The sequence below is a fragment of the Chiloscyllium plagiosum genome, chromosome 29, assembly GCF_004010195.1.
Source record: "Chiloscyllium plagiosum isolate BGI_BamShark_2017 chromosome 29, ASM401019v2, whole genome shotgun sequence".
Classification (NCBI taxonomy): domain Eukaryota; kingdom Metazoa; phylum Chordata; class Chondrichthyes; order Orectolobiformes; family Hemiscylliidae; genus Chiloscyllium; species Chiloscyllium plagiosum.
The window spans coordinates 10,185,949-10,199,583 of record NC_057738.1 but is presented as its reverse complement, the minus strand read 5'-3'; the positions used below and the strand labels follow the sequence as shown (position 1 = coordinate 10,199,583).

The window sequence follows — 13,635 nt, the reverse complement described above, 5'->3', positions numbered from 1 at the left end:
ACTTCATTTTATTCATAATCTTGAAATAATTAAACAAGAACTTTTAACCATTTTTCATCTGCTTGATCCCTGGAGTTACAATTTGAACAGCTTGCCAACATACATGCAGAGGAATGTTGCTAGTATCCAAGAACACCCATTAAACATTAATGATCAAAGTAACATGAAGCAAAACAGAGTTATTTTCTTTCATTTTTCAATCACATTATCCAGCAAAATTTGTACACTATTTAGTTATCAAGTCAGACAAATGAATTATTTTCGAGTAGTTATTTTGAAGTATACTATCTACCATTCAAAAAATTGTAAATTAACTTTTTAAATTGAATTACCCAAAAAGCATCCTTTTCTCTACATGTTTAGAAATCAGCTTTTTAAAAAGTTATATTTAGAAAACCTAAAAGAAAAACAAAAAAGAAACAAGTACTGTCCAACCTTGTGATAATAACTGGGCAGGAGGGGATGATCTGGGTTAACAGCCAAGATCCCAGTGTTGACCAAGCCCTTTCTTGTCACAAAATATAAAATCTTCTCCACTTCCAGGACACAACGAATACGAACAAGCCCTCGAACAACTATATGGTTTGCACACTTTTGTGGAGTAAGAACCTCCTGCAGATGAAAGACAAGGGCAGACAATTTAGCATTTTTCATTAAGACATGACAGGAAGACAAATAAACTTTATCCATTGAACACATTGATATTTTGTTGACAGCACGATCATCTTAACTCCAATTTCCAGCCCTATTCCATATTGCTCAATATCTAAACATCCCAACTAAGTAGCCATCACTGCATTTAAAGACCCCAATTAATTTCGCATCATTAACAGTCTGCTGATTTTTCTAATAAGAATGTGCAAGCTAATTACAGTGTACATTAGTAAACATATGTCATGTCTGTTTCACAATAGTGTGCCAATTCAGTTGCAAGAGGCAGGTTATATAACCATTTTCTTGATAACATAGAAAGAATGGTGGCTGTGGCACCTGAGCTATGGTGAAAGTGCAATCCAAGATTCACAGTGAACAAGACATGTTAATGTTAAACAAACCAATTCAAGGAAGCATGCAAAATATTTAAATTATAATGATCAGCAATCACAGAGTAATCATTCACTAATATATCAATAAGAAATCCAAACTACAATGAAAAATCTTTACAAAGCTTCATTTTTTAAAAAAAACTGTTCTGAGGGGGTTTGGAAATCACTCAGATAGAACACTGCATATTCAAACTTGCTAGTGCAGAATATACTCAAGCATATTCTTAGAAACTGAAGGAGACTAGGGGAATTCTTCCCCCATTTCACAACGCATTATTTAAATATGGAATACCAAAATATAAACTGAAAAAAAAATTAGAAAAGTAAAAAAACAGTACAGAAACAAGCAGAAATTTGCAATTAGATGAAATACTTTAGTTGAAGAACTAATGGAAGCAAAATGAGTCAAATGGTCATTAAATGTTAAATGCAAAGTTAAATGGTGCCATGATAAGGGAATCAGCAAGAGAGAGAGAATAGTAAAGTGAAGACAGTATAAGTTTATTCTAATGCAAGATGAAATACATATCTGGTGAAACATATCTGTAATAAAGACTTTTAGGTCAACCAAAAGACTAACATTAAGGTGGTATAAGAGCAGAAAAAGTGCAGCAGGAGGACTGAAGAGGAGGTCGAACTAGAAATATTGACATTTCTAGTACAAAAGAAAGCAGAACTATAGAGAGAGAAAACTTTATTTTTGCCTAACAATATGTGCACTGAGCTCACATCTGAAATTCTGTCCCACAAAACACATGTTTTGACTATACTAATGCCCATTTGGAACTTAAATATGCTTTTCATTTGATGTGATACCATCAAATGTGGATCTTCTGCATTTTCAAAAGCATTCCTGTATGTAAACTACTAGAACTCTACAAACACAATCAGCAACATACTCACTTTTGCTCTGAAGTTGGAAGATAATAGGGCCTTTAACTTGCTTACTTTTGGAACAAATAACTTTTCACTCGTGGGATTTTAACTTCATACTGAGGGGTGACCTTACAGAGGTTTATAAAATCATGAGGGGCACAGATAGGATGAATAGACAAAGTTTTTTTTTCCTGGGGTGGGGAGTCCAGAACTAGAGGGCAGCATGGTGGCACAGTGGTTAGCACTGCTACCTCACAGCGCCAGAGACCCGGGTTCAATTCCCACCTCAGGCGACTGACTGTGTGGAGTTTGCACATTCTCCCCGTGTCTGCGTGGGTTTCCTCCGGGTGCTCCGGTTTCCTCCCACAGTCCAAACATGTGCAGGTCAGGTGAATTGGCCATGCTAAATTGCCCGTAGTGTTAGGTAAGGGGTAAATGTAGGGGTATGGATGGGTTGCGCTTCGGCGGGTCGGTGTGGACTTGTTGGGCCGAAGGGCCTGTTTCCACATTGTAATGTAATCTAATCTAGAGGACATACGTTTAGGGTGAGAGGGGAAAGATACAAAAGAGACCCAAGTAGCAATTTTTTCACACAGAAGGTGGTTCGTGTATGGAATGAGCTGCCAGAGGAAGTGGTGGGAGCTAATACAATTACAACATTTAAAAGGCATCTGGTTGGGTGTATGAATAGGAAGGGTTTGGAGGGATATGGAGCGGGTGCTGGCAGGTGTGAATAGATTGGATTGGGATATCTGGTTGGCATGGACAAGTTCGACCGAAGGGTCTATTTCCATGCTGTACATTTCTATGACTCTATATTGGATACAAGTTGTTCACATGCTACCGCTAATTTGCTGAGCAAATGTCAAATGCTCACAAAGAGATTCAGAATCATTCACACAAACAAAAAATAAGTCATTTGTGCTCAGATTCAAAGATCAAATCAAAGATGATAAAATTCTTGAGGACATTTCATTGGGGATACTCTGAATTTCAATATTTTGTAAATTTAATTCTGCCTGCTTCAGAATTTGGAAAACATGCTGCATTCCTCTGGGAATAGGAAAGGAAACTTTCTATTAAAGTACTAAAGTAAATACTGGGATTCCTTTTGGTACACATGCAAATATTGCTGACATTGATGTTTGTAAGATGGCCTTATGTTCAACTCCTGTGAAATTTAGAATTAAAACTTAGCCTTCAAAGACAGACTAAGAATAAAGGGGAGCAAAGAAAAGTCCTCTACGCACATGTAAACTAGCTAGAGTACTCCATGGAAGCAAGAGTCCAGGATAGTTACAACATCTGTCGCATTCAAACAATATATCAACCTGTTATTTGGATTTATAAGTATTGGCCATTAGAAAAATGTTATTGATGGAACTATGTTGATGTCACTTTTAGGAAATGCGGCATAAGAAAAAACATGCTAAAGAAATGAGTAAGGGAAAGCAACTAGAAATTAGGCATGCTAAGGGCTTACTTTGCAATTAATATGCCAAAGAGCCAAAATTAGATTTCTCAATGCTAAGTACATTGTAGGATCCCGGGAATATTCAGGAAACTCATACAACTCATCCAGTTCCATCACATCTGGTCTCACACAAAGGGCTTTTCCACATTCGTTGGGTTGATAGAAAGGTTGGAAGTAAGGACTCATTCCTGCAACTGATCACAACAGATTCAAAGTTAATTCAATTTATAAATAAGGTACAAGTTAAATTTAGTTTTAATCAGTATTTTTTCCTAATACTGCTGGAATGCTATTATAAACCTTCACAGTGTTACTAAAGTATTTCATGTTTATAATTTATAAACTTAAACTTTTGAAGAATGCAGAAAAATAGATTTATTTCAAAGTTCTGTGGATCTGATCTGTTTAAAAAATAGCCCAATGTAAAGACACAAAGTTATTTTTGACAATGCATTTCTTCATAGTTTACAAGTATTACAATAATTGCTTGTTTAATGTAGACATTTTGCCAGGGTTACAAAAATCTGGATGTATATGATGCTTTGAGATTAGTTGTCTTTTACAGTTAGTAACCAGCCTGGGGCAGTGAAAAGAGCTTCCATGCCAGCTCTCCTGTTTATTGAAATATTCTCATTGTAAAACCAATGAGAAACTCAATTGTGCTCTTAGAGAGCATCTGGAAGAACCTTTCTTTCTGTATTTCCTGAGCAAACTGTACTTACAACATGGTGATGGCGATATCTATCTATCTACAGCATTTGAACATGCCAAATTATCTTTTTCCCTCAAGAACTAAAACTTATTGGCTTAAAGTGCTTTCCCCCCCTCAACTGCAGAATTATACAAGATAGTAGCATTTTGTAACAAAATTCTTCTCAAAGGAGAAAGAAATTGCTTATTCCTCAAATGCAACATTGCTCAAATGTTGGCAAACCTGCAGTTATACCAACAGATACATATGCCATCCAAATTCTTACGGGGGAAAGACACCTTTTCCACAAGAACATGCAATGGATACCAAAGTTTTGGCAAAAAAATGTTAACAGTCCATGTACACCTGTGTCTTTGCATCAGGAGAACTTAGAGTATGATCTAATGTTTGGGACTATAATTGAAGGGATTATCCATAGTTTGCCTCAAATGTTGATCCACCCATAGGGAATGATTTGGCCAGAGCAAAAGTTGTAGCTTCTCTCACAGCCACAGAAAGCCAAGCTAAGTCAAGGACTCAAAACCGCTGCAGGAGGAGATTTCAAGAGCTTTTCTTTCATCATAGGAACGGAGCAATATCTCAAAAAAAGTTCATTATGAGGTCAAGTTGGCACCTCAGACAGATATTTGGTTATTCCAAACTTTCCTTGAAGACTTGAGTAATGGGACAGAAGCATTCAATAAACTTTCTGCGACTGAGACTCAACAAGCCAACTAAGAGGTAAGTAATAAATCTCAATCAGCTCAAGCCAAAGCAGAAGGAGGAGTGAACTTCCTTGTCAGAATTGGAGACCTCCTCACTGTCCAGTGGATGGATGATAGCTCACCAGACAGTGGTATCACCCAAATTATGTCAACAGATATTAAAGGATTGCTCATGAAATTCCTCTGATGTAACATGTAGGAATCTGAAGACCAACTGCATGTATTGACATTTTTACTCACCAACTCTTCACAGGAATGTGGTTTAGTTTTGTAAAATGTTCTATTTATGTCAGCTGGTGGGAAACCAATAAAATGATATAATACTGTCACCTTTAATTTCTACACAAGTTTGAGGAACCAGTGTGTTAGTAGATCATTACTGAAAACAAAAGCTAGACATGAGAATATCCTTACTAGTCAGGATATGGAGGCTCTGTTTTCAGAGACTATACCCTCAAGAACAGTTAGTGCTAAGGTAGAGGTCTTCACTTAATCTGCCTGAAACTCCACTGGTAATCCATATCAAATTTCTCATTTATGTATAAACATTTTGTGGAATGAGTATAGTCTAGGTATAATACAGTTAGAGGCTTTCGCATATTATCCATAGACAGGAATTTTAGAAAGGTACTGTCAAACTTTCAAAAATAATAAGAACATGCTGTCATGAAAATCTCCGAGAGTGGGGCAAAGAACTTGAATTTCTATTGGTTGGCATTCAAGATTCATCTACTGGTTTTAGTCTTTTTGAATTAGTTTATGGACATGAACTAAGAAGTCCTCTGAAACTAACCCAGGAAAGATTTCAGACCAGAGGATCAAATTTTCCATGTTACACTAGAATTGCAGATGCCTGCATATGAGTTCAAAACACTTGACAGCATTGTAAACAACAAAGAATAAATGGATTGATAAGCAAGCCTAACTACAAATATTTCAACCAAGGGTTAAGGTGTTACTATTACCACCTTTATAAGATGACCATTGAAAGCACAATCCAGTGGGCCACATAAGGTACTCAAAAAAAATTGGTCAAGTGAGTTATTGGATAGACACCCCAAATCACTGGAAAAATAATTGGCTGCATTACGCCAGTATGTTGAAGCAATATCACAGTCAGCCAGAGGATAAGCAAATGCAGATATTTCAGGTAGTAGTAACAGTGGAGGATGAAAGGGATAGTGAGAATGAGGCAGAAAGGGGTCCAGACAATTCCCAAATTCAGTCCCTTTGGTTAGCTAACACTAAACTATTAGAGAGGCTAGATTGCGTGCTTTCATATTTGCAACTAGAACAAGATGACTTACAGAATTTGAAGAAATCTATAGCAACAAGCTACAGCATACAACTTTAGCCACACATGATATGGATTGCAGGGGAATCATTTCCTATGAAACAGGATCCTTAGATTAGGTCCAGAGAAACAAACCCAGTGAAAATAGAAATCCAAGTTTGAAAACCACTTACTTGAACCTTGTCTTAGCAGCTGGAGCTCCCTATTCATACCAATGCCCAACCTTGATGCTTCAACCAGATTCAGCACATAGAAAGGCTAATGTTGAGTTGAAAAGAGATTCTCAACTAATTCCTTGGAAGTTGACAGTGAGAGATTTAATATCATTTGGGGTAAAAAAAAAACCTCAACCACTTTTCAGAGATGGCTAGTATACATTCCCAATTGTGTGGTTTATTCCATTTTCACTTGAAGGCACCACTTGGAACAATTAACAGCTTATTTTGAAAATTAAATCTATCACTAAATCAGCTGAATGTATCAAAATTGAGTTTATGAACAATGCAGGTACCCTACTTAAGGCAAAGAGTACAGCAAAGCCAAGCACTGCCAATTGATTCCTGATGAAGGGTTTTTTGCACGAAACGTCGATTTTCCTGCTCCTAGGATGCTGCCTGACCTGCTGTGCTTTTCCAGCACCACTCTCATCTCGACCCCAAGCACTGCCAATGGCAGCTTAAATACAATTTTTACTGGAATGCGCTGTCCCTGAAACTATCACAAAATTGAGATTTTTGGGGATGTAGGGTTTCTGGTTTAATTTTTTATAAACCTACAGCACCATAGCTCCTCCCCAGACAGACTTATTACAAAAGGCAGCTATGATAATGTAGCCATGCAAGGTTTGAAACACTAAAAAGCATTTTGATCAATAAATCACTGTTGGCTGCCCCCAAATTTACTGACGAGGAGTGAGACATATAGAAGCAAATGGGGATTTCATCAAAAAAAATGAAATAGAAATCAGAAGTAGCACTCTATTATAGAAAAAACTAATTCAAGCATTGCTATTAATTCTTAAATATTTTGAAAAGTGCATACCACACAGCTAAAGGAAAACACTGATACATAATGACTACAAGCTCTTAGCATTTGTGGAAAAATTCAACAGCCAAAATGTTGGGTTCAATGGAGTTTGCTAATACAGCCTTATTAGTTAGATACCATAGAATCCCTACAGTGCGGAATAAGGCCATTCAGCTCACTGAGTCTGCACTGAACCCCACCCAGCCGCAGACCCTATCCTAACCCAGTAACCCTGCATTTACCATGAATAATCCATTTAGCCTGAACATCACTGGTCACTATGGGACAATTTAGCATGGTCAGTTCATCTAATCCGCACATCTTTGCACTGTGGGAGGGAACCAGAACATGCAAACTGCACACAAACAGCCACCCAAGGCTGGAACTGAACCCAGGTTCCCTGACGCTATTAGACAGGAGCACTAACCACTGAACCATTGTTTCATCTATAAAGAAGTCACATTGCAAGGAAAAATAAGGTAATTCCCAAATTCCCTTTTCAAGAATGTAACTTTATTTGAATTGTCTAAGCATCAAGAGGGCAGCAACAATAACTGTATAATGAAGGGGTTAAGATAATCAAGCATTAAAGCTCCAGCCATTTAGCCAATGACAAGTAAAGTGTTTCAGAACTATAAATGCGTAGAGAAATGGATAACAAACAATATATTCAAGGCTAGTAGTGTGGAAGCCATGCTCTCAGAGATTGTGGGTAAAAGAACAGCCGATGATGATAAAAGACTTTGGGAAACAAAGATAACATGGGATGCATGGATGTTGAAGTGTGGGAATTGTATTATTGTATTATGCATGGTGTATTCTGTATAAAACATGATGACATTCTGTAACCCACCAGAGTGAGTTTTAAACTTTAATGTTAAGGTTCTCTATAGACATATGCATAAAAAACAAAATATTGTCATCCTGTTTTCCTGAAGTCCTTTTATCAACTTGTCAAGGTGACCCCCATAACAGTTTGGCATAGTCACAAAAGGTCATGTCACAACCCTGGCATTAGCATTGCATTTGGGGAAGTAGGTTTTCATTTTCCACTCAGGTATAGCAGGCAGCCATACCAAACAGAAGTAAATGGGATCCAAAGAATCTGAAGGACGAGTCAGGACAACAGGTGCCGAATGTGGTGGCTGGACCATGCTGGTGGAATTGGGTGGGAGAGTGTTGATGAAAAAGCCAAAAAATCCAGAGGGGTCAGGCACCTCAAGAGCTGCTAGCAGAACAGGACTGCCAAAACCACGTGGTCAGAAAAGGTTGCAAAAGCAGACAAAATGATTTACTCATGACAGAATCCAGCGAAATGAGATGATGAGCTTAAGTGAGACACCTTCCTTTGTTCTTTGTTCCTGGATAGCAGCCAGAGAAAATAACAGAAACATAATTAATTAAAACACGTTTCCATGGAGACAAACGGCAAAAGAAAAAATTGTTTTTGTATATTTCCTATTAGTTTGTTTAAATCTGGAATTGTTAAATGTCTAAAAATAAAGGATGAACTGTGCAAAGATGTTAGTGCATGGCATCAAACTGAATTGTTTGATTTTTGATGTTAAGAACATTGTAAGGATATTTCTAAGACTCATGAGAAGAGAGAAACAGTTAAATGCAATTTGTTTTGTGAATTTCGAACAGTTTAAGGAAAAGGGAACTGTAGGATTTTAAAAAATTAATTTGGTGTAGTGGTTAAAGTATTTGTGTCTAAGTGCTAATAATTAAGGATTAGCAACAATTTGTTCAAAAATGTTATTGAACAAGGTAATCTGTAGATAGACAAACCATCACAGATAGATAGTGACCATCTACATCTTCAAGTGTACTGGAGAAAAGAAATAGGACCTTTAAAAACACATTGAAATGTTCAGTACAGATTAGGATACAATGTGATACTGCACACAACAAACTTAATGATGATTGATCACTTATTGTGCAAGATTTGCGGTGGAGAAGACATGGGAAATTAGGTTGTTATGTGTTTTAAGTTTAAAATTTACAAGCCATTCTACAATAGCCATCAGCTCCTCTTTATGACCATGGACAGGCTGTCTGCCATAACGGAGTGAAAAACCAATTGACACTGACACGGGAGTGTGGGCACAATTAAACATCAAAGACTGAAGTCAGCAAGACCAGGAATTCTAACAATAGAGTGGTGGATATGCCAAGAGCATAATAAATTTACCACAACCCCATTATTATCCACAGTACCATCAGAAGTCCAGAAAATGGAAGAGTGTCAGTAAAGAGCAATAAACTTCTAGGTGATATCCATGAGCAGGTACCCATTATTCTAAACATCTCCAATAATGATTCTCCTGAGTGGCACTCAGTTCAGACTTACACACTATATAAAATATTTGGTAAATCAAGCAATAGCATGTTTGGTTTAATGGTGGAAGGTAGCCAATGGCTGCATGCCAATCCAGGCAAGAGTCAACTGAAATGCAGTCTGGCCAATAATGTTTTATTGTATTCAACACAAGGACATCAATAGTAAACATGATTGACTTGGCAGCAGTGGACCGAAAGATTTGAACATAAAGTTCTCAACTTAAAGAAATCTTGGAATAAGATAAGAATCCAGCTCATAATGGACCAAAACCTGACATGGGTGATTCAAAGTTTTGCTACAATACTAGATAGTCATGCTTGGTTCATTAATGAATTGATCACAGTACATGAAGTCCTCTTAAATAATGCAATTAGATGCTACCACTTGGTGGGAAGAGCAGTGAAACTCAGGACCAAATATACAGATTCACCCATGGATTTAATTTACTTCCCGTACCCTGGTTAATGTTCAACCGTTATTAATTTTATACATATTGTACTGGGCCACATAGGAAATGGCAACAGATATTTAGAAATTGAGACAACATGGAGTTAGTTCAGAGGCCAACTGTAATAGATCAAACTGTATAGACATTATAACTAAATATTTATACAACCCACGCTTAGTACATATCCAAAATTGATGGGCAGAGCGTGAAGAGAAAAGCAAGCCACTTTGGGTTAGGCCACAGGGCAAAGGTAAAAGGGAGGTGGGAGAAGAGGTGAAGGGATTAAGTTAATTAAGGATGAATGTTTTAGCCATATGGTCAAAGCTGGCAAGGCATATGGAAGCTACAAATGTACAGAGAAATGGAGAACTAATGAGATAATTTAGTAGCATAGAAGCCATACTATCAAAGCCTTGGGTGAAACAACAAAATACCTATGAAAGACTATGGGAAACAAATAATGTGGGACACATGGATTTTTTTGTCTTGCAATTGTATTATGCATACTGCAATCTGGATAAAGCTTGTAATCATTCTGTAACTCACCAAAGCAAGCTTGAAACATCAGAGTTAAGATTGCCCCTGTGTACATGAGTATAAAATAAAGAATTGTTGCCTTGTTTTTCAGATGTCCTCTCAGAAATTTATGAAACTGACACCATAATAGGTTACAGATAAGCAGAGCAAAGGAGAATGAGTAGATAAATAAGTCATAACTTTAAAAATACATTGTTGATTTTGTTTACACTTTATAATGAAACACTTAAAAATGTCTCTTCATTTTTACTAAGGTTTGGAATATGACAAAGGCACTTCAAATTTAATACTAACTTATGGATTTGGGTTTTGAAGGATTGCCTGGAAAATGAATTTATTCCAAGTCCTTCGGATCTGTATTTTTTTGTTTAGAAAAAGTTGCTTAGTCCATGGGATGTGGTGTTACTGGCTAGGCCAGCATTAGTGCCCATTCCTCATATTGGAATACTTTTCTTAAAAGAGGCATATCTTAGTCACATGTTTTATGATAACTGCTTACTTACTGCAGATCATCTGCCTGGGCCTACAACGGTCAGACTGCAGTTTGTGTTTGTTTGGATTTTCAAGTGGTGGTGGCCAGCCTGTGGAAGGAAAAAAGATGACCAGGCTAGCTCTCCGTAATCATTGCTGTGAAAGTATTGAGAAACCTGACTATGCTCTCATAGAAAATTTGACAAAATCCTCAATTCTGTGCCTCTTGAGCAAACCACATTTGGGGAAAGACTTCAAAGATGCCTGTCTATGTGAGCGACTCCTATTTACATGTGCAAGACATTTAGTCAACAAAAATTTATTGCTTACATTTTTTACCTCAGTGAATTTATGCGCAGAGAATTGTTTTCCCTCTTTTTCCTACTGGGAGCATGTATGTTTGTGCACACGCACATTTATGGATGTTTAAAGGAAAAAGCATGTATATTGTCAAATTACAAACTGTTAAGCAATTCTATGTTGTTATGGAATAAGTTTTGTTTTACAGTAAAATCAGTAATTGTGTTCCAAGAAATCTAGTTGATGGATCTTTTAGTTCCAAGTCTAAGTCAAGTTGCCACAGTCCCAGAGTTTCTCTCATTACGTGAGACAACTCTTGGCGGTTTAACCAGAGGGTTATGACAGCTCAGACAAGGGGAGAGGTTGAGAAGAAAAAGCCTTCGATCTGGTCCTCAGCTAGTACAGGAATGGAAATCATACTGTTGGAATTACTCCGCATCATAAAGTCAACTGCCCAGCTAACTGACTCTTTTTGAAATCTGCATTGGAACCAAGTAGAACAATTAAATTTATGTTGTAGCCAACGTACTTGTGTACTGCACCTTTTAGAGAGAGGGGAAGCTAGCAAAGACTGACTGAAAGCACACAGTGCGTTGGACAATTTAAAAATGTAACACTTGGTTGAAACAAATAGCTGGAGTTGTGTTGCCATGGATCAAAAACAAATTCAAATTTGGCCAGTTTAAATTATGCCCAAGAGACCAAACTCCAGTTGAATTTAAATTTAATATTTTGATGACATCAAAACAATGAAATGAGACGATGTTTTGGGGTAAAAAACTGGACATTTTGAACAGTCGGGGGAAAACTGCCAAAAGCACCAGCAAGTATAGACTGCTACCCGAATAGCACTCTGAAAGGCACCTGTCCAAAAGACATGTGTGCAGTACACCGTAGACGACCCAAAGAAAATTCTAGAGGAAAATCGGAAAAGGAGAATCAATAAGGCCGGCTGGCTTTGAAACAAGACTTTTATTTTTGTAAATCTTTATTGTTTTTTAAAAAATATCAGTCCAGTATTATAGAATGGGAGGTAAACGATAGGTTTAAGAGAAAGGAGTTGTAAATAATTGTCTAATGTTCTCTTTTGGACTTGAAGAATAAAATTGTTAATTTCTACATTAAATAGTGACCTCTGGGATAGTTGCTTGCCTCTTGAAATTAAACAGATTACGGCGGGAAGTGAGCTTGTGTGTGTATCGGCTTTTAATTAGCAGAGGGGTTTACCCAGTGTTGGAATAGTTTGAGGCTTTGAACACTTTGGGTCTCTGATTCATGATTTGAATAGGTTTAGACAGATCCAGACAGATTTGAATAGATTTGTGTTATGAGAAAATCCCAGTAGATTTAAACACCTGCCAGTTAGTGTCCTAGATCTTAAAATACAACGTAGGTGAGACAATTTGTTTAATTTTAGTTACTTGTAGTTGGTTAAATTAAAAGTGACAGAAATGGCTCTTAAAATAGCTAAAGAGGTTCTGGGGTTTGAAGATGATTCCCAAATTTGCCAAGAAAGTTTAAGAAAAGACCTTAGAATTAGCAAAGAGATTAGAATTGGGTTTAACAGAGGACAAAAGCAAAGCTGAATTTGTAAGGAAGTTACTCAAATGCTTAGTTGTGTCAGAAAAACTGACAAGTGCATTCGAGTTAGAAAAACTTAATTTACAATTGAGGAAAATGCAGTTAGAAGATAAGGAGAGAGAGAGGAAAAAGAGAGAAGGTCCTGAGCTGAGCAAAAAAAAGAGAATTTGAACTTGAGAAGTTGTGACTTAGTCAGCAAAGTCAAGTTAACAGGATGGAGATTAAAAGAGAAGGCAGTGATATATACAAATATGTCAAAACTCTGCCACATTTTGATGAGAAAGATGTCAAAGCCTATTTATTTCATTTGAAGAATTGGCAAGACAGATCCAAGGATTTATGGGTAATGCTAGTTCATACTAAGCTGGTAGGCAGACCTAGTGCAGTATTTGCTGTGCCATCAGATGTGGGGTCAAGAGATTATGAAGAATCAAACAGGCTATTTTAAGAGCTTATGAATTGGTACCGTAAGCACATTCACAGCAGTTCAGAAACATAAATGAGGAAGCAGGTCAGACTTATATTGAGTTCAAAAGAATTAAACATAGTCATTTTGATAGATGGGTGTGAGCCTTAAAGTTAGATAAGTCACAGGTAGGTAGGATAATGAAGGTGGAATTTGGTATGCTTTTCTTTATTGATCAGTGATTTGAGTCTAGGAGTTGGGAGGTCATGTTGCAGTTATACAGTACATTGGTAAGGCCAATTTTGGAATATTGCATGCAATTTTGGCCTACTGCCTGTCGGAAGGATATTGTGAAATTTGAAAGGATTTAGAAACGATTTACAAGGATGTTGCCAAGGTTGGAGGATTTGAGCTAC

At 37.1% G+C, this 13,635-nt stretch overlaps 1 protein-coding gene across 6 annotated transcripts in view; it reads right to left on the bottom strand.

The window, feature by feature from the left end:
• LOC122564370 (lysine-specific histone demethylase 1B) overlaps nucleotides 1-13,635 on the bottom strand; it is a 107,614-nt gene that overhangs the window by 55,874 nt on the left and 38,105 nt on the right. For 5 of the 6 annotated variants that reach the window (XM_043719147.1, XM_043719148.1, XM_043719142.1 and 2 more), the window contains exons 9-11: nucleotides 10,965-11,042; nucleotides 3,406-3,590; nucleotides 436-612 (exon numbers count right to left, since the gene is read on the bottom strand). In XM_043719147.1, the coding sequence (XP_043575082.1) occupies nucleotides 436-612; nucleotides 3,406-3,590; nucleotides 10,965-11,042 (440 nt within the window). The remainder of the gene's footprint in view (nucleotides 1-435; nucleotides 613-3,405; nucleotides 3,591-10,964; nucleotides 11,043-13,635) is intronic. The other variant, XM_043719145.1, reaches the window with a different exon arrangement.